The sequence below is a fragment of the Branchiostoma lanceolatum genome, chromosome 13 (genome assembly GCF_035083965.1).
Source record: "Branchiostoma lanceolatum isolate klBraLanc5 chromosome 13, klBraLanc5.hap2, whole genome shotgun sequence".
NCBI lineage: Eukaryota > Metazoa > Chordata > Leptocardii > Amphioxiformes > Branchiostomatidae > Branchiostoma > Branchiostoma lanceolatum.
In genome coordinates, this window is record NC_089734.1 from 15,543,008 (window position 1) to 15,561,772 (window position 18,765).

The window sequence follows — 18,765 nt, forward strand, 5'->3', positions numbered from 1 at the left end:
ATTTGCACACAGCCGTGGCCACCCTGACCGAGCAGGTCTCTATCCTCACCAACCTGTTCCGAAGCCAGCATCTGTCCTCAGCACCCAGGCCCTACTACGAAGCCCGCGCCGGTTCCACCTCACCTTTCCGCCAATCGCCTGCCAATCGTTCCCGCTCGCCGTACCGTAACGGTTCCTTCGCCAGCAGCCGTTCACGTTCACCATACCGCGGAACTACCGACACTCGTGCCCGTTCCCCATCTCACCCATCGGACAATGTCCGCCCCAACTCCCCGTACCGTCACTCCACTGACTCGGGTTCTCGCTCGCCATACCGCCAGCCGTCTTCAGACCGCCCCAACTCCCCGTACCGTCACTCCACTGGCTCGCGGTCTCGCTCTCCATACCACCAGTCGTCTTCAGACCGCCCCAACTCCCCGTACCGTCACTCCACTGACTCGCGGTCTCGCTCTCCATACCGCCAGCCGTCTTCAGACCGCAACCACTCCCGCTCACCTTCCAGATCAGTCCGTTTTGCTGACCAGGGAAACGACCTTCCTCTGATGCCGCGGGCCGGGCATCAGTAGACCAACCGCAGGCCCCCTCACAGCACCCCTCCCACCGATTCCCGCCCACATCCCACATTTCCGCCATCTTGGAGGGGTCAGCCACGAACACACTTATTGACACAGGATCAGCCATTTCCCTCATTAGCGAACAACTGTATAACTCCATCCCCCATCTGCGGTGTCGTCCCCTGATGAAGCAATTTACTCCGGCGCGGTCAGTCACCGGTCAAGTGTTGGACACTATTGGAGTTATTGACCTACACATCCACCTGGGCGACCGTGAAGCAACTCATCCCGTCCATGTCGTCCGTGATGCAGATCAACCTGCCCTCCTCGGTTGGGACTTCTGCGTTTCCCAACAGGCCATCCTTGATGCTGGCAGGGGTACACTGACTATCGGAGGACAACCCCTACCACTCCTAACGTCATCTCAGCTGCTTCCCACAGTTTGCCATGCCGCTGTATGTCGCACCACCTTAGTGCCCCCGCATTCCGTCATGGCGATACCGGTCCGCCTTACACCCGGAATGGCGACACGCCCCATCCCTAATGACTACGCTGGTTTATTGGAACCACGCCCCTACACCGACAAAGGGTTCGCCATTGCCAGAACGGTCGCCACAGTCAACAACTCTGAAACCGTTTGTGAGGTGACCAACACATCAGATGAACCTGTCACGCTGAAAGCAGCCATGCCACTGGGATCCTTCCTGCCATTAGACGATGATGACATCGCCGAACAAGATCCTTTGGCCAGCACCACGCCTCCCAGTGTCGACACCACCCACCTTTCCCCGGATGAGGCGTGCCAACTCTCCGACCTCCTCCAGCGTTATTCTGACGTTTTCAGTCGTCATCCAGGGGACAGAGGTCGCACGTCCCTCGCTCAACACCGCATAATTACCCATGATGACCGGCCAATTAAACAACGACCACACAGAATGCCCATCCACCGCCAGGCCGAGGTACAACGCCAAGTCGCGGAGATGCTGGATGCGGGTGTGGTCGAGCCCAGTCAAAGCCCATGGGCCGCACCCGTAGTCCTGGTCCGAAAGAAAAATGGCACCCATCGATTCTGTGTCGACTACCGAAAATTGAACCACGCAACAGTCAAGGATGCTCATCCCCTTCCCCGGACGGACGACACCATCGATGCCCTGTCGGGCTCAGCATACTTCACAACATTGGACATGACGGCCGGTTACTGGCAGGTCCCCGTCCATCCGGACGATCGTGAGAAGACGGCCTTCACCACCGGCCGTGGCCTGTACCAATTCACAGTCATGGCGTTCGGCCTCACGAACGCGCCATCGACATTTCAGCGGTTAATGGAACTCCTCCTGGCGGGATTAGACTGGAGGTCATGTCTAGCCTACCTTGATGACATTATCCTCTTTTCACGCACCTTCGAGGATCATCTCACGGTCCTGGAGGAAGTTCTTTCCCGATTCCGCTCTGCCAACTTGAAACTCAACGCCGAGAAGTGCAAGTTTGCGCAGCCAAAAGTCCACTTCCTTGGCCACGTGGTTTCCCGACATGGCGTACAACCCGATCCAACCAACACGGACAAAGTCCGCAATTGGCCTACCCCTACCTCAATCGCTCACGTAAGATCCTTCTTAGGGCTGGCGTCCTACTATCGGAAATTCGTACGCCACTTCGCCAAGATTGCCGAGCCTCTGCACGTCCTGACAAGAAAGGGCTCATCCTTTTCCTGGTCTTCAGATTGTCAGGCAGCCTTCGAGACCCTACGGGAAGCGTTGACGTCTCCACCGATCTTGGCATACCCAGATTTCAGCCGACCATTTACGCTACATACTGATGCGTCGGATTCCGCAGTTGGAGCAGTGCTATCCCAGACCTCCGACCATGGCGAACAAGTGGTCGCATACGCCAGTTGTACGCTCACTGCACAAGGGAGGCGATGGGCTACGTTCGACCGGGAGATGTGGGCCGTCGTGTGGAGTATCCGTCACTTCCGCACCTACCTCGCGGGACGGCGCTTTACTGTCATGACTGACCACAAGCCCTTACTCGGGTGGTCCAACAAGCTCACTACGCACGATCCAACAGGACGGCGTTCTAGATGGGCTGTGGAACTGTCTACATACGAGTTCGACCTTACCTACCGTGCGGGAAAAGCCAACAGCAACGCCGATGCTCTCTCGCGCCTGCCCGCGTCAGTGGCTACTGTCGACCAACCACCGACCCTACCCCAAGATCCTTCGGCTGAACAGCCAACAGCGCCACTTGACAACCCTCCTGATGGTCAACTGCCGCCCCCGCCAACGGATCCCCCAGATGAACACTTGTTACCCCATGCCGATGCTCTATCGCGCCTGCCAGCGTCAGTGGCCGCTGTCGACCAACCACCGACCCTACCCCACGATCCTTCGGCCGAACAGCTAACAGGGCCACTTGACGATCCGCCTGATGGTCAACTGCCGCCCCCGCCGACGGATTCCCCCGACGGACACTCGTTACCTCATAAGGTACAACAGGCACAAGAGGCGGATCAGGATATTTCAGAAATCATACAATGGAAGAGACAACGCCAGGGCAGGCCCCCATGGCACACCATCAGTCGACGAGGCCGATCTCTGAAAGCCTTGTGGGACCAGTACCATTCGCTCGTGGTCAAACGCGGTGTCCTATACCGACGGTGGAAACCCAACGCAAATTGCCACGTGATCTATCAACGGGTGGCACCTGCAAGCCTAAGGCCCGCCATTCTGCAGGAACTACACAATGGCTCTTGCTCGGGACACTTGGGAATCACAAAAACACTGAGAAGGGTATATATCCGCTTCTACTGGCCGGGCATGAACCAAGACGTCAAGAGGTGGTGTCGCGCCTGCCAACATTGTGCCACAAGGACAGCACCGACACCCTCAGCTCGAGCACCTCTGAAACCCATTCGGGCCGATGGCCCGTTCAAGAAGGTGGCCATGGACTTGACCGAACTTCCGAAATCAAAAAAGGGAAATCGGTACTGCCTAGTGTTACAGGACTTCTTCACTAAATATGCTAACGCCTATGCTATTCCGCGCCAAGATGCCCCTACAGTGGCTCAAGTCCTCTTTACCCACTACATCAGAGAACATGGTGTCCCGTCCTCTCTGCACTCCGACCAAGGTCGTCAGTTCGAGGCAGATTTAATGAAAGAACTGTACGCTGCACTGGGTATCGCCAAAAGCCGCACAACCCCCTACCATCCCCAAGGGGATGGACTAGTGGAGCGCTTCAATCGAACGTTGAAAGCAATGCTCTCGAAGTATGTATCGCCTATGGGCGACGACTGGGACGACCATCTCTCTCATGTTCTACTGGCATATAACACATCTGTGCACGCCTCCACCGGCTACACGCCCTTCCTCCTCGCCCATGGAAGGGAGGCAAATCTTCCCGCTGATGTGATATTTGGCACGACCCCACCGGGAGCGCCGCCCACAACCACGGCAAGGTCATACGTCAAAACTCTGACAAGCAGTCTTCGCACAGCCTTCGCTCACGCAAGACAAAACATGCAACGAGCAAGCAGTCGCCAGAAAGCTGCATACGACTCCACTACGTCCCACAGGCCATACAAGACAGGCGACAAGGTGTGGGTCAACGATCCTACGGCGCTACGCCGAAAACTCAAACCCCGTTGGAAAGGTCCATTTGTAGTCGTGGAACGACTACACTCCGATGGAGAACCGGGGGTTACATACAGGATCAAGGACGCTCGAAGCAACCGCAGGAAAATAGTGCATTATAACAGACTGAAGCCTTGCTACACACTGCCAACCGTGGCGCAGCATCGGGATCGTCAGCCGGTGCCCACCGGCGACGCGCCGACGTCACAACTGGCGTGCGACAGCTTTGAGGACCAAGCTCCTCAACAGGCGACTTCTGTAGGAGACACTAATCAGCACACCACACGGCATGGCCGCCGAGTAACCAGACCATCAAGGTTCGCTGACTGTGTTATGGACTAAAGGCCGCCGCTTAACCTGGACTATGTCAGAGGTATTCTCGTCGACCAGATGCTAGGACTTACAACACTGGGACTTGAGTTCACGAAGCAACCTGTGTTAGATACCAGAACATTCCATGTCAAATTCTATACCTGCTAGAATACAGTTAGAACTGTTTGTCACGGAATTATGTTGTCCACGCATAGTAGGCATGCCAAAGAAAAAGAAGTCGTTAGCTGTTATTAACGTTGGTTATGTTTAAAACAAAGATACAGGATGTTAAAGAAAGAGAAGTCGTTAGCTGTTATTAACGTCGGTTATGTTTAAAACAAAGATACAGGATGTTAAAGAAAGAAGTCGTTAGCTGTTATTAATGTTGGTTATGTTTAAAACAAAGATACAGGATGTTAAAGATACACATAACTTGGTTGAAATTCAGGAGAATTTTATTTTAGATAGGGGGGAAGAGTGTAAAGTTCGAATAGTTGAAGCCGCCACCCCCCGGGCGGAGAGTGGTACGACCCAGAAAAGAGAGAGTCTTTGTTCTATGTTGTGTTCCTGATTATAGACCTTCTTCCCGTCACATTCGTCTCCTATCGTCTTTGACTACCATGATTGGAGTCTTACACTAATGGCGACGGCGAGTGGGCATTTGAAGACGGCCAACCCCTGACCTCATCCGGCTTTACCAACTGGCACCCCACCTGGCAACACGCTAACGGCCAGCGGGGCTGCGTCGGATATTATATTTTTGAGTCCTCATGGATCGAAAAAACTTGCGACTCCCCAAGGGGATTCTTTTGTCAATTGAATGAAGGCATGAGTGTTTCTCCCTCTCGTTATTTTATTTACTAGTAATGTGAGCATTACTGGACATTACAGGCGATTCAAATGTAAGGGTCTCCAGATTAGCTGGTTAACAAACAAACAAAAACTAGCATGGCGCTCAGGCTCGTAGAAAATGAATATTATTTGTGAGGAAGTTTGTTATCCAGTCACTTACCATCCTAATGAAATTATCTACGAATGAAGAGGGTTAAATTATCAATAAGCTGAGTCTTGCTTTTTATCACCATATCATCAAATTGATCCTAAAAGTTTCCTAGAAATTTACTACCAACATCATATCGTAACTATTTTACTGTTAATTGCTATGACTCTGCTATGAACATTTCTCCTCTCTGTGACAGGTGCCAATATCGCCTTGGGGAAGACAGCGTATCAATCAAGCAGCTGGGTGTCCGGTGGAGCTGCCAGCTGGGCCGTAGACGGAAACACCGATGCCGACTACGACTCAGGTTCCTGCACTCACACACGGACAGAAGCTAATCCCACCTGGTGGATCGATCTTGGCCGGTCATATGTGATTGACAGGTATGTGTCGAGTAGGTATAACGTTACATGTAAGTGAAGGGCTTGTGATCTTGCAGAAACGGCGCTTCTTCCGAATGAATCGCTATATGATACCCTCCGTGAATAGTTTCATCAGGTTGGTAAGTCACTGAATAAAACCTTCTTCAAGGCAATTCAGACTGGTTCACATAGCAATGCAGCACAGGTGTTGCTGCTTATACATATTGATGAGATACAAACGCAAAATATTTACATATGTACAATCACAGGGGGTGACATCACTATGCGGTCCCTGTTACAATAGCGATCTCTACCGCTACCGGGACAGTCGTCAATTCTACTGATAGTGATTCTGATTACACTGTTAATGATACAGGTACAATACAGGTATAGACTATAGATTCGAGTTCCTGTCGGTTGAATGATGATGGCATTTAGAGTCAGCTTTATATACTTTAGGTAAGGGTTATAATGAGGGTAAGGGTAATAGTTAGGGTAAGAGTTAAAGTCAGGAAAAGGGTTATAGTTTGGAAAAGAGTTATAGTTAGGGTAAGGGTTAGGGTCTGGTTACTGACAGAGACTTCGATCGCAGTGTAACAAATAGAATAGGCAATTTTGCTGATGTAGACTCGCCAGTAGAATCGCCGTTTTTTCGATATCTCGATATTTACCATAACACACATGCACACACACACATACACACACACATACATACACATAAATACACACACAAACACAGAGAGAGAGAGAGAGAGAGAGAGAGAGAGAGAGAGAGAGGGGGAGAGAGAGAGAGAGAGAGAGAGAGAGAGAGAGAGAGAGAGAGAGAGGGAGAGAGAGAGAGAAAGAGAGAGAGAGAGAGAGAGAGACAACACACAACATTGAAGTGACATTGTTTTGTGTATACAGGGTAGTCATCTTCTACCGCCAGGACAGCTGTTGTTGGGAACGAATCAACCCCTTCAACATCCACATCGGTGATTGTGACCAGGTCAGCAGGAACCCTAAATGTGGTGGTGATCATCGAATCGACGTGAACGAACCGCCCGTCTCCGTTCCATGTCAGGGGATGACGGGGCGGTATGTGGGTGTTCGTCTTCCCGGACCCTCCCGAGTACTTACCCTCTGCGAAGTTCAAGTGTTTTCGGGTAGGCATTCTTTACATTCGCAGAAAAAAAGGATCAGAAATCCTTTTGAATTGACACCAGCTGATATAAAAATTACTCGAAATTACTTTAAGTGCAGGAAGGCAAGCGATATGTTGCGTATGCGTTGTTGTTATATGAGTGTTGTATTCGGGTGCGTGGGCAACGTTTAGAAAATCATTAAAAAATTGGTATCATTGAAAATGTGAGAAGTTGCCTATCCAATGATACAAAATACCATGCGGTTGATAAAGTAACATTGAGAAAATGATAAATCAAATTTGATTTTCATACTATTAGATACTTTCAATTCTAAGTACTGGGACGACAATCTAAATATCATCATCTACAATTCATCTTCAACGTTGAAATATCATAAGTATACACAACAAAACAATTATGATCACCTCCATAATAATATTCAATAAAAAGGCGAGGGGATATGATAGATTTCTGGGACTGCATTTTCGACACAGCACCACCAGTAAGGAGTAGCACCAATCATCGAGCTCGTGGGGAAGTTTGAAAAGTGACTGTGGTAAATAATACTAACATTTTGAATAAAGATTCTTTGCGGTTTCAGACATTCTGTCACTGCCCCAACCTTGCCAGGTTGCATTCTCGGGTTGCATGGTGGAAGTCAACGGCGAACAAAAAGCGCCCCCTAACGGCCAGAGCTGTTATGTCAAAGCTGATGTTCATGAAGGAATTCGCAGGTAATCACGTGTCTATATTGTTGTTACTTTTTGTTGACGTAAGGTAGTCATAAAAAAGGTAACAAAATAACGTATTATTCTGTTGGGGCAGCATATTCACCTAATGTGTTTTGCGTCATGATTAATAGATGTATCTGTAGATTTATATCATACATTACGTTACAAATTGCGACAACTATTTTTACCATGCAGTAAAAGCAGTCCACTTGTTGTACATCGTACCGGTAATGTCAACGTACATGGTCTTCTGTCTGTTGAACAGTGTCCTGAAGACTACGAGGTAAGCAAAAATCCTTTGACATCGGAACCCGTTGTAGCATTGTCTACGTTAAGTATGCTCGATTGAAAGCTTGGAGAGGTTCAGATTTTATTATGGTGAGTATTCATCTTAATGTGTTGCTGAAAGCCTGCAGGTTTTGCCAATTTTCCAATCCAACGTAGTTTTGCAAAGATACACTACCTGTTAATGTTGTTATATATGGATCAACGTTTAGAGGTGCCATAATAAAATCTGAACCTCTCCGTTTGTTGGTAACCATCACTTACTGTCGATAGAAGTTATGTGTAAATATTCATTAAAAAGTCTTGATTTAGAAGTGACTGTGGGGAATATTGATTAATGCCAACACAGCTGGAGATAGATTGGACCGTCTGGAGTGATCCCCCGTCCAACACCCAATGTCCAGCGACATTGGGGCCAGTGTTGTCCTACGCTTTACCAGAAGGCACCACGGGTGACAAACTAAAGCTGCTTCTTCGGGCAAACACTATGGAAGTAGGATTGTACATGGTTCAGGTATGTGTAACGATTAGACTTAAAGGTTTTTCTTTCAAGTACCGTTACTTTTCTTACCGATGCAAGTCAGATTAAGAGTTCACAGCTTAAAACCATTGCGATTATATACTTTCTATCTGATAATGTATTATTTTTCCTGTTTCCGCCGTTCAGTTCCGAGTTACAATGAGGATTATTGGGGATAGCAAATTGCTTATTGCCACTGCGCAGACGTGGTTAGAGTTCACCCGCCGCCCGATTGTGGCTACTGTAGGAAGCAGTGTGAGAACGGTGCCGACAACCGGGCACATCCGGATTGACGCTGGTCTGTCCTATGACCCGGAAAGAGTTCTCAGAACTGATACATTTGCTTACGATTGGACATGTAGGGTGGTGGACCTTCGTAAGTTCTTTTAGTCATTTTTAATAGACACTTGTAATTAATGGGGAGAGAGCAGCTGATTATAAATTTGTATTTGCTGCCAAACCCTGTCTTCCTATTGTGTCAGATACTGGTCATTGTTCTTTCAAATATCAATTTTTTTAAATGTTACACTTTTAGGGTTGAGTGAGTTGAATGTTTTCTCTATCTTATAGATTATACATTTGTATTTGCTGCCAAACCCTGTCTTCCTATTGTGTCAGATACTGGTCATTGTTCTTTCAAATATCAATTTTTTTAAATGTTACACTTTTAGGGTTGAGTGAGTTGGATGTTTTCTCTATCCCAGGCCATTTAGACCGGGGCAATAAACCGGTTGAATTCGAAGGGTGCTTCAAAACATTGTCATCAATATAAAGTAAATCAGTCATTCAGCGTCGTTGTTTTAGGTGTCTGAGAGGCAGTGAAATAACCCTACTGCAACTGTTCTGTTTAGAGTAATTTCCATTATTGAGTAGCAGGATTGACTTCTTATTTTTTTAAACTGCAGCATCATCACTAGACGTAGCAACAGTTAACATAGCTCGATGTAAGGCAACAGCAACAGGAAGTTCTTCTGTAAGTGGCACACCGGACATGGTCATAGACGGGAACAATGGGGGACAGCTGGGATCGTGTCTCTTTCAACTGCAGCAAAGTGGAAACGAATGGTGGATGGTGGACCTGTTTCGACCGAGCCCAATTGATAGGTGTGATCTATTTTTATGAAAACAATTACTTGTCATGTTGTTGTTGTTGTTGTCCTCACAAGCAAAATAGGTAGATAAGCACATATCGGCCTGAAATGAGTTCTATTTGTTAATGTAGTATGATATTATGTCAACGTGATAAGCAAAAGTATAATTTAAACTTTAATGTACCAAGTTGCTACCAACATATATTAGAATCGTTATGTTATCTATCGCATCATCCGGAACTACATCATTTTTGTGTTCTTTCTCGCTAAGTGACTAGTGTTATGCGTAAAGATTACAGTCACCCATGTCTTGAATTAAGATATCTGAAAAAAATTTCAATTCTATTAGCTGTCACATGATAATAAAACAATAAACAATTTCTTGTATACAATGCGATATTTGTAATGGCATAGCCAACGAAGAACATAGAAGCTAAAGATAATACTCTTATTATTCAAATTGTATGCACTTGACGAATTAAGTATCCTTGCTTTTTATATTTGCTACATTGACAATTAGATTCATGATGTGTGAAATTACGTATAGCATTCATTTATTCATTCAAAAACCGGTGCAATGGCCTAGTTGGTAGAGTGTTCGCCTTGTACACGGTAGGTCGTGAGTTCGAACCCCGGCCGGGTCATACCAAAGACTTAAAAAATGGTACTTACTGCTTTCTCTGCTTAGCACTCAGCATTTGGGAAAGAGTTTGGTAGTTAAACACACACATCGCTACCAGTGGATCAGCCCCCTGCTGTAGTGACTTGCACAAATGTGTGTGGCCCAAGGGCTATAGAAATGGAGATGGGCGCCACCAGTATGCGTCTTTTCAGGACGCCCGGGTCACTTTAACTTTAACTTTAACTTTTATTCATTTATTGATTTGTAAATAGGATCATCATCTACCGTCGTACTGATTACCACTGGGAATCTCTGAACCCGCTCGATGTTTACATGGGGGAATCATCGCAGCTGACAGAAAATACCTTAGTGGCTGAAGGACTGAATTTCACCGAACACCAAACAACGTTAACTGTCAGCGGAAACGGCATCCTCGCACAGTACGTGGGTCTCGTCATGCCAGGAACAGACCATAGGAAATTTCTATGCGAAGTGGAGGTTTATACTGATGATATCGCATATCTGGGTAAGTCTCCCCAACAAAAAGGTACGATGATCACCTAGACCTTTGTTATCTACAATGTAACATATTTTTTCATCCTCATAACGCTGGTCAACTCTTTCTAACTGCTTCATGATTTTTACACAATCATATTGGTATGGATATTGTCGTGTAGGTGGCAGTTCTTGATGCAGTGCCAACAAGGCGTTATCGCCATATGAAAACTCATTAGTACAATGCCAAGAATATCGTTGACACTTATAACGCTTGTCTGTATCTTCATTCAGATTGTTGTCACGTACTTGGGCCGCAGCCAGATAGTTCATCCCCGGCAGAGCTAGTGTACGGGTCCCCTGTAAATTTTCCAGAACGGCCACTGGATGCTGTTGTGAACATCAGTGTCCGAGTCAAAGCTGGGGCCAATCCTGCCCGAGAAGTATATACGGTTACTCGTGTCGTAACGAACGCCAGTTTCCCTGAACTAACTCTGGAGTAAGTACCTTTTTTTCAAATATTAGTCTCCTATTGTAATTGTAATTGCTCTGATCTATGAGTACACTGCATTTTCTCCGGTGACGAATGAAATTCTTGTATTTGTTGACTTGATTGGATATCTTAGGCCTGAGAATTGGCAAAAACGATGCCAAATAATCACAGCCTTTGACTTCAAAAGTCGCACTACTGTACTTATTTGTATAGGAATGACAAATCGTTCTTAAATATTCCTAACAATTCTTAAATGAATTCTGTATTATACATTGGTTTCGTACGGCCTGTTCTGGAGTATGCGTGCGTGATATGGCATCCTGGGCTGACCAGAGATCTGTCAACGAAGATAGAACGAGTGCAGAAACGATCACTAAGAGTAATTCTTGGCTCCGAATACGACTGTTACCAAACGGCTCTGGACATCACTGGCCTTTCTAGATTAGATGCCAGACGTGACGAACTGTGCCTAAAGTTTGCTCGGTCTCTCATAGGTAGTGACAGATACCGTGCTTGGCTACCATCACGAAGGGGGGATGTCCACAACAGAACACTCAGAAATAGTACCAAGCTAGCACAGTTTAAGTGTCGTACACAGCGCATGGCAAACAGTACACTACCATATTGCGTTCGTCTGTTAAACGACTGCTGCTAAATGTCTGTATATATTAGTATTCTAGATAGACTTAACGTGGACGTATAATCTTATTGAAACACTTTTATTAAATGTGTAATGCCTTTTAAGTCCTGAGAACATGTAAAAGATGGACATTTGTACAAAGGCTGTAATTCAGCACTTGTACTGCAATGGCGTTTTTTTTAATATGAAATAATAAACCATTTCTCTCTTTCTTATATGTAATGGAACAGCATGTTTTTTTTCCACTAATATTCTAATTAAAGACGTTTTTGGGCGGGAAGTATCTATGGACAGCTCCGTGACTTGAATTGAGTTTCTTATTCTCTTTTATCAAAATCCAAAACTCTTCATTACTCTTATGTCACTTTCATCCTCATTTACACATGGATGTTAGTATTACTGAGCTGACAGAAACCATTACTTTGTTAAAGATGCGAGGAAAACTGCGACCCCGGCAACACGTTACAAGTCAAGCCATTGCAGCTCTTCATCGCTTCTGAAATCCTGGGTACTACGGAGTTCAGCTTACCGGAACATCCTGTGGGCTTCCCGCTACAAAACTGGCTTTTAGCCAAGAATGCTTCTGACAGGCAATTGATGATTCCAAGTGGCGTATTCCAGGTGCGGGAAGTCGAGTTTTACCACAAGTGCATTTCTATATTTGTATGTGAGCGCTGTGAGTTATTGATTTGTAGTGCATAATGGGTAGCAAATCTTCTTGTGCAACGCACCAGCAATCCGAAGTGATTTGTTTTGTGCCATGGCACACCTGCACAGCTATCAACAAGGGATCTTTAATGTGTGTAAGGCGCGGCTCTACTCACTTGAGTCCTTCCTAACGTCCCAATTCAGTACCGACTACGGACCAGTATACACATGACTGGCTGATTATGTAAAATCAGTATTGCTTAGCAATCCACGAGTGTTTTAACGTGATATCATGGCAACACTAGCATGGAGATGGGCGCTGCTATTTGTATTTCTTTAAATCGTAGCTCAAGAGTTTTCGGGCATTTTGAGATCTTTTGACCCTTTAAAAACATATTGATTGAGTTTAACTTACAGAATACAAGATCGGGAAAACATACAAAATGTAGAAAAATAACTGTGTGCGCTTGCGTTCATTTCAATTCAACCCAGAGGCATGTCAGACAGCATCTGTCATCTTTATTGCTACATTAAGGCTCTATCACGTGTTTTTATTCTTAACAGAACTTTCCTTTACAAAACTGTCTCTTCTAAACAAAGAAATATCTACTTCCAGGCGGAGGGATTTTACACTGTCCGTTTAAGTGATGTGTCCGATGGCCAGACAAGGATCTCAGAGTGGCGATTTCGTGTTTACACCAACCCGTCAGTCCCGTCAGCAGACAACGGGGACTTCTCAGAGGTGTGTGACCTTCTCCCGTCGGACGGCATCTCTTTGATCGACAAATTTTGCGTGCAATGTAAAGGTACATGCTTTGCTCTTTCTAATAGTATTTAGAGTTCATCTAGTAATCAGCATGAAATGTAATGCTTTGCTTTGTGCAAAGTTAGCCATTCAAGCTATGTTAGGTTAAACAAAGAGACATTGACAGCCATCCAAACGCCACATGCAAACTTCCAACGAACATTGCTTTGAGTTTGACATTAAAACCATAAGCTAACTCTACAGTCTATTTGTAATATCTGTTTCCTCTTTCTTTTGTTTCTTGCCTAAAAAGAATCGGGCTCTGATCTTATTACGATGAAGGCTTTCAGACCATCTCAAATGGGAAATAAAATCTCCTGTATTGATTTTTGTATGTTATCATTTGCATGATTGAACTTGTAAGCTATAGGTACATACAGGTCTTAACTAACCTGCTAGAAATGACGTGCTTTTCAACACCAAAGGTGCGGCTGCACCAGATCATCGGTCAGACTCCAGCCTTCACTAGTGTTTCGTCCCCTATGTCTGAGACACTTCTGGTCGGCGGGACGGCAGGGTGGACGTCTCCATCCTGCCTCTGGCACAGCCGCCTCTACTTCTTCCAGTTCTTGTCCTTTCTTCTAATCCAGATGACAAAACTGCTCTTTTCTGCCTCCTCAGACACCTGTCGCACAAGCTGAGCCTGTGCCTTCCCTCGAATCTGTAGGTCCCTGCACAACCGCAGGAGTGAAGCTCCCACAAACCCACGAACTCCTACTTCAACTGGGTACAACTGGGTTCTCCAGCCGTTCTCTCTACACTGCTGGACTAGTTCTTCATACTTCAGCTTCTTCCTCTCATATGCTGTCTGGAGATTCTCCTCCCAGGGTACAGTCAATTCCACTATGATTACTGACTTCTGATCCACAGACCACAGGACAAGGTCTGGTCTCAGGGCTGTCTCACATATGACACTTGGGAAGTGGAGCTGTTTATCCAAATCTACTGACATCTCCCACACTCCTCTACAAAGTGGGCCTCCTCCTGTGTTACTACCATGGGTAGGCGCTACCCCTCTGGGCTTTTGCCCTCTTCTTACAAACTGGATAGACTGCAGTGGTGCCTCAGTTCCCGCAGTCTCCTTCCTCACTTTCTCTAGGGTTACTGCAATCTGTCTCAGTGCCTTGTTGTGTCTCCATGTGTACCGGCCCTGTTGTAAGGCAGTTCTGCAACTTGACAATGTTGATGAAAACTTTGCTTCCATTTCTTAAGGAACTAGCGATTCAATAACGATTTCATTTGTATAAAAAACTGGAATAGTTCTATCAGCAATGCTAATAAAACCAGTGGATATTTCTGAATAAAATTTCTGTATGCTTCTTGTACTTTAGAGTTCACCGACCCGCTGGGTCCAGTTGAAGCAGAGTTTACACTGGTTCAAGTGACGGACACCGGTGCCCTGGCTACTGTCAAGTTTCCTGGAAACACGCCTCCCACGGACACCACATACACTAAACAGCCGCTTCGTTACTGGGTAAATAGCATTATATACTTGGACGGATGTTGTTTTTCAATAAAACAAGAAATTCACACAAAAAATATAAATATTTCACAGACGTACGGAGGAATTATTTTCAGAGTCAATATTTTTTATCTCAGGTTCCTTATACATTTTTGTTCGACGTGTTTCCTGGTACTGCGATGGTCCATATCCGCGTCTCCTCTGTGGACGGCAGGTTCATCGAGTTTGATCTGCCATCGGTCCAGGTTAGTCTAACATCAACAGACCTCTTTCCAGTTACGGCGGCCATTTTGAATTTCCCGGGGTCAACTGGAGCTCATGCACCAAAGTGAGGCTCAGGGTTGGTCGGCTCGATTTAACATGATACAACAAGGATGGAATGCCTATGTTATATCATGAGCTGACCCACCCTGAGCCTCACTTCGGTGCATGACCCCCAGCTGACCCCGGGAAATTCAAAATGGCCGTCGTAACTGGAAAGAGGTCTACTCCAATGATTCCGAAGGGTGCCCTCAAACCACTTATTTGTATAAAAGCAGAAATCGTACTATTAAGGTATCCTAAAGAAGATATCGATATTGTAAGTTTGCATACCTCCAGGATAACTAATGTTGCATTCTTTAAATCGAGTAGATGTTTTAGAATTAATCATTTCCGTAATGTCGATGGTGTAAGCTTACCGGGTGGCGTTGTTAGGGTTGAGATTGGACTGTTTGATTTACAAATACGCACAATTATAAAACACCCAAGCCCCTAGCCGTTAAAACTGTCAACCGTTTGCAGATGTTTGGATGGATGAGCATTAAAGAAGTGTGAAAATATTTTCATCGTTCAGTCTAATACCCGCTTGTAGATTAGTAAGAAAATGAAATAAAATGAAACCATTATGCCGACATTCGTAAGTTCAAATAATGTGAATTGAATTTTTTTACAGAGCTTTTAAACATATTTATTTTTTTGAAATTTGCTCACTGTCTCACATGTGATAGATGAGAAATTTGCTATGTGACATAAGACATAAGATATGAATCCGTAAAGCGATAATGCTCATCAATAGACATTATCTATCCAATTATAACTGCAGGTGAGTAGTTGAATAGGACTTGTCTTTACGTGTCATATTTACTCCTCTGTATTAGTGTAGTCAGTTAAGATAACAGTTTATATTTGATATGTGGTGTACTTTATTCCCAACAGATACGTTTTCCAAGTATCTTTCAATTCGAAGAGTACATGGACGGCTACATGACCTACCCAAACGGCACCTTCTTTTCACTGCTCCCTGCAGGAGATATGGAGAGAGTCCTAACAGGATCTGTTATCGCCTCTTATGTTGCAAGGCACTTGTCGTATAATGGGCACGACACATTGGAGGTAGTGTAACTCTCACAGAGAAGTTTATATTTTCGGCTCTTCATGTGTGTCTGTTTGTTTGTTTGTTTGTTTGTTTCATTGACTGTTTGTCAACTAACATAACAGACAGCATAACTAAAAAAGGTTGTAAAGACCTTCTTTGAATGATTGATGAAAAATATTATAACACCTTAATGGTCAATAATAGAAAATTGATACGTGCAGATTTGAAAGTTAACTAAGGTTGAACATCATCAAACTAACCAATAGATAAACCAAGTGAATAGCCTCACTTGCATATTTTGAAAGAAAATAATACAATAGCCTTCTTTGCTAACATTATGACTTTTATACTTATGACAACTTGTGTTATTTTGGTTGAAAAGATCAGCAAGGATACCCTTCCACTAGTCAGAAATTTCTGAGTGACCGTGCAGCCAGAAAAGTTGAATCTGTGTATTGATTTACTATTGAAATATGATGAAATATGAAAAGGTTATACACCTAAATATATCGTAATAAGGAGGATGGCGTCTATGTAATTACAATACGGTACAGTTATATCGTTTTATGTGCAGATAACGAACAAAATAATATACGGACTGTGGCGGGTGCCGATACAAGACAAAGACAGCATCTGGGGTGTGTCTCTGTCTATTGGCATGGTAACGGGTGTTCCTGATATGGTATCTGGAAAGTCGCAGGTAAGTGAATATCAAATTTACTTACTTATACAACTCTTAATGTCTTTATTCAATGCGTATATTGCCAATTGCACATCAATACGTCCTACGGGGGAATCACAGAAATGTGCAATGTACATGTAATTCTACCCTACCAGGTAACCAAGGGTTTAAAAAAACAAAGTTACAGACATTGACACCTGACCTGTCGTTTTGTATACCTACAGGTTTTAGCATCTTACACTTTAAAAGCCTTATTCAACAAAACAAGGGATCTTTCAAGAAATCTGACAATGATATCTGTGCAGGAAGTCAATGGATTAACAGCAGTTATTTTTACTGGTAAGTTTTAAATGTCTGTTTTCTTGTTGTTTGAATTATAACAGACACTTATTTTTTCCACAATGACGGTCAATCATTTGTCGTTATGTTGTTAATGGTACCGGAGCCGTCATTGACAGTGGTATCTTCAACTTTTAACGCTATGTTGTTATTACGTTTTTCAACAAATTTAGTATGTGCGTTTTTTGAAGGTGTAACATGTCCGCCTCATTTCTTGTTGTATCTATCAATAAAGGGATTGTAAACGTGTTCATGGCTTCTCACCAAGTGGCTACAGTGGAGCATCAAGATGGAGAATCCTACACAACCAACCTGTTAAACGTTAGTATCTTAAAGGCGTCCTTGAGGTGGCATGCCTGAAGCAAGCAAGCTTTTTTTAATATCTCACGCGAAAGGATAGATACTTAAGGAAACATGTTCGGGTAGGGCATTATTTTGGGTCCCCCGAAAGTGCGAAATGGAACGAAATGGAACGAAATGGAACGAAATGGAACGAAATGGAACGAAATGGAACGAAATGTTGTTTAAGTTCATTCCATTTCGTTCCATTTCGTTCCATTTCGTTCCATTTCGTTCCATTTCGTTCCATTTCGTTCCATTTCGTTCCATTTCGCACTTTCGGGGGACCGATTATTTTTCTACTCAAAGGTGTAACTTTAAGTTACAATTGCAGACAGCTCTAAAACTACGTCACTGGATGTAACTAAAAGTGAGAAGAAGCGAAGTGTTATATAATGTATTGTACCATAGTTGATTATTAGCTGAAACAACGGTTCTATTTTTCTTGCTGATCACAATTAACGTTTCGCGATCAATTTTTGCAAAGTATAGAGTGATAGGTCTCTAAGAAAACAGCAATGGACTACACAATGCATGTTCAGGTCGCATTTTCTAGCGATCTTTGTATAGAATAGTGATGAATGATAAAATTTAGTACAACTCACTGTATTGATATAGAACCAAGAAGCCACTACAGTAGGATTTCAAGCGTTGGGCATCATGGACGATATCTACCTTAACAACCTCTTCCCGGAATATCCTGACATACATCTTTTCGCCGAAATTTCCATGCGCCAGGTACAGAAGAAAAAACTTCCCTGATATTATAATTTTGTTCACAAGTAATGGTTTTAAGTGTCCAACCAACATATTCATTTCATACATGAATGGTGGCGAAACTATTCAACCATAGCTAACTCAAAATCATAGACCGTGACAAAAGTATTCTCTGTGCAAGTCAATTTTGGGATCAAACTGTACAAGAAATCTAAAAGGACCGATCATACAAGGTTGAGGTTCTTCTTGATGATTTTTAAGTAGAAACTTGCAATGATGTTTGCAATGTATTTAGAATAATTATGGCATAGTAGAATATCGTCACAAATGATGCTATTCGCAATGTTACTCGTAGATGCACGTTAGAATTCAAAGGGAAAACCAGACTGATCCTTCGGAGAGGGTTTACCATGTCAGTGGAGACAGCGACTCTTTAGTAAGGGTCCCATCATATTCAGCTCTGCATAACGGTAACTGTTCCGCGGATGAAAACGTCGGGATCCAGGTATTGTGAAAGTTTCGTTGTGTATCCCACCCTTTCATCGCCTTGCACCA

The 18,765-nt window shown here is 44.5% G+C and overlaps 3 protein-coding genes and 1 long non-coding RNA gene across 4 annotated transcripts; 3 read left to right on the forward strand and 1 right to left on the reverse strand.

Annotated features, from left to right (window-relative positions):
- The first annotated feature begins 5,138 nt into the window (after positions 1-5,138).
- On the forward strand, positions 5,139-7,722 carry LOC136447710 (fucolectin-like). The gene is made up of 4 exons (XM_066446752.1): positions 5,139-5,151; positions 5,698-5,881; positions 6,767-6,941; positions 7,615-7,722. Exons 1-4 carry the CDS (start codon positions 5,139-5,141, stop codon positions 7,720-7,722), a joined length of 480 nt encoding a protein of 159 aa, XP_066302849.1.
- Positions 7,723-10,475: 2,753 nt separating this feature from the next.
- LOC136447711 (uncharacterized) lies at positions 10,476-13,783 on the forward strand. The gene is made up of 5 exons (XM_066446753.1): positions 10,476-10,759; positions 11,023-11,227; positions 12,293-12,482; positions 13,126-13,315; positions 13,740-13,783. The coding sequence occupies exons 1-5, from the start codon at positions 10,567-10,569 to the stop codon at positions 13,781-13,783; spliced, it is 822 nt and encodes a 273-aa protein (XP_066302850.1). The 5' UTR covers positions 10,476-10,566.
- Positions 13,784-13,867: 84 nt separating this feature from the next.
- Positions 13,868-14,518, reverse strand: LOC136447712 (uncharacterized). The gene has a single exon (XM_066446754.1). It carries the CDS (start codon positions 14,516-14,518, stop codon positions 13,868-13,870), a length of 651 nt encoding a protein of 216 aa, XP_066302851.1.
- Positions 14,519-15,976: 1,458 nt separating this feature from the next.
- LOC136447827 (uncharacterized) lies at positions 15,977-17,646 on the forward strand. The gene is made up of 3 exons (XR_010757780.1): positions 15,977-16,150; positions 16,708-17,154; positions 17,390-17,646. It is a non-coding gene; the product is annotated as an uncharacterized lncRNA (long non-coding RNA).
- The last annotated feature ends 1,119 nt before the right edge of the window (positions 17,647-18,765 follow it).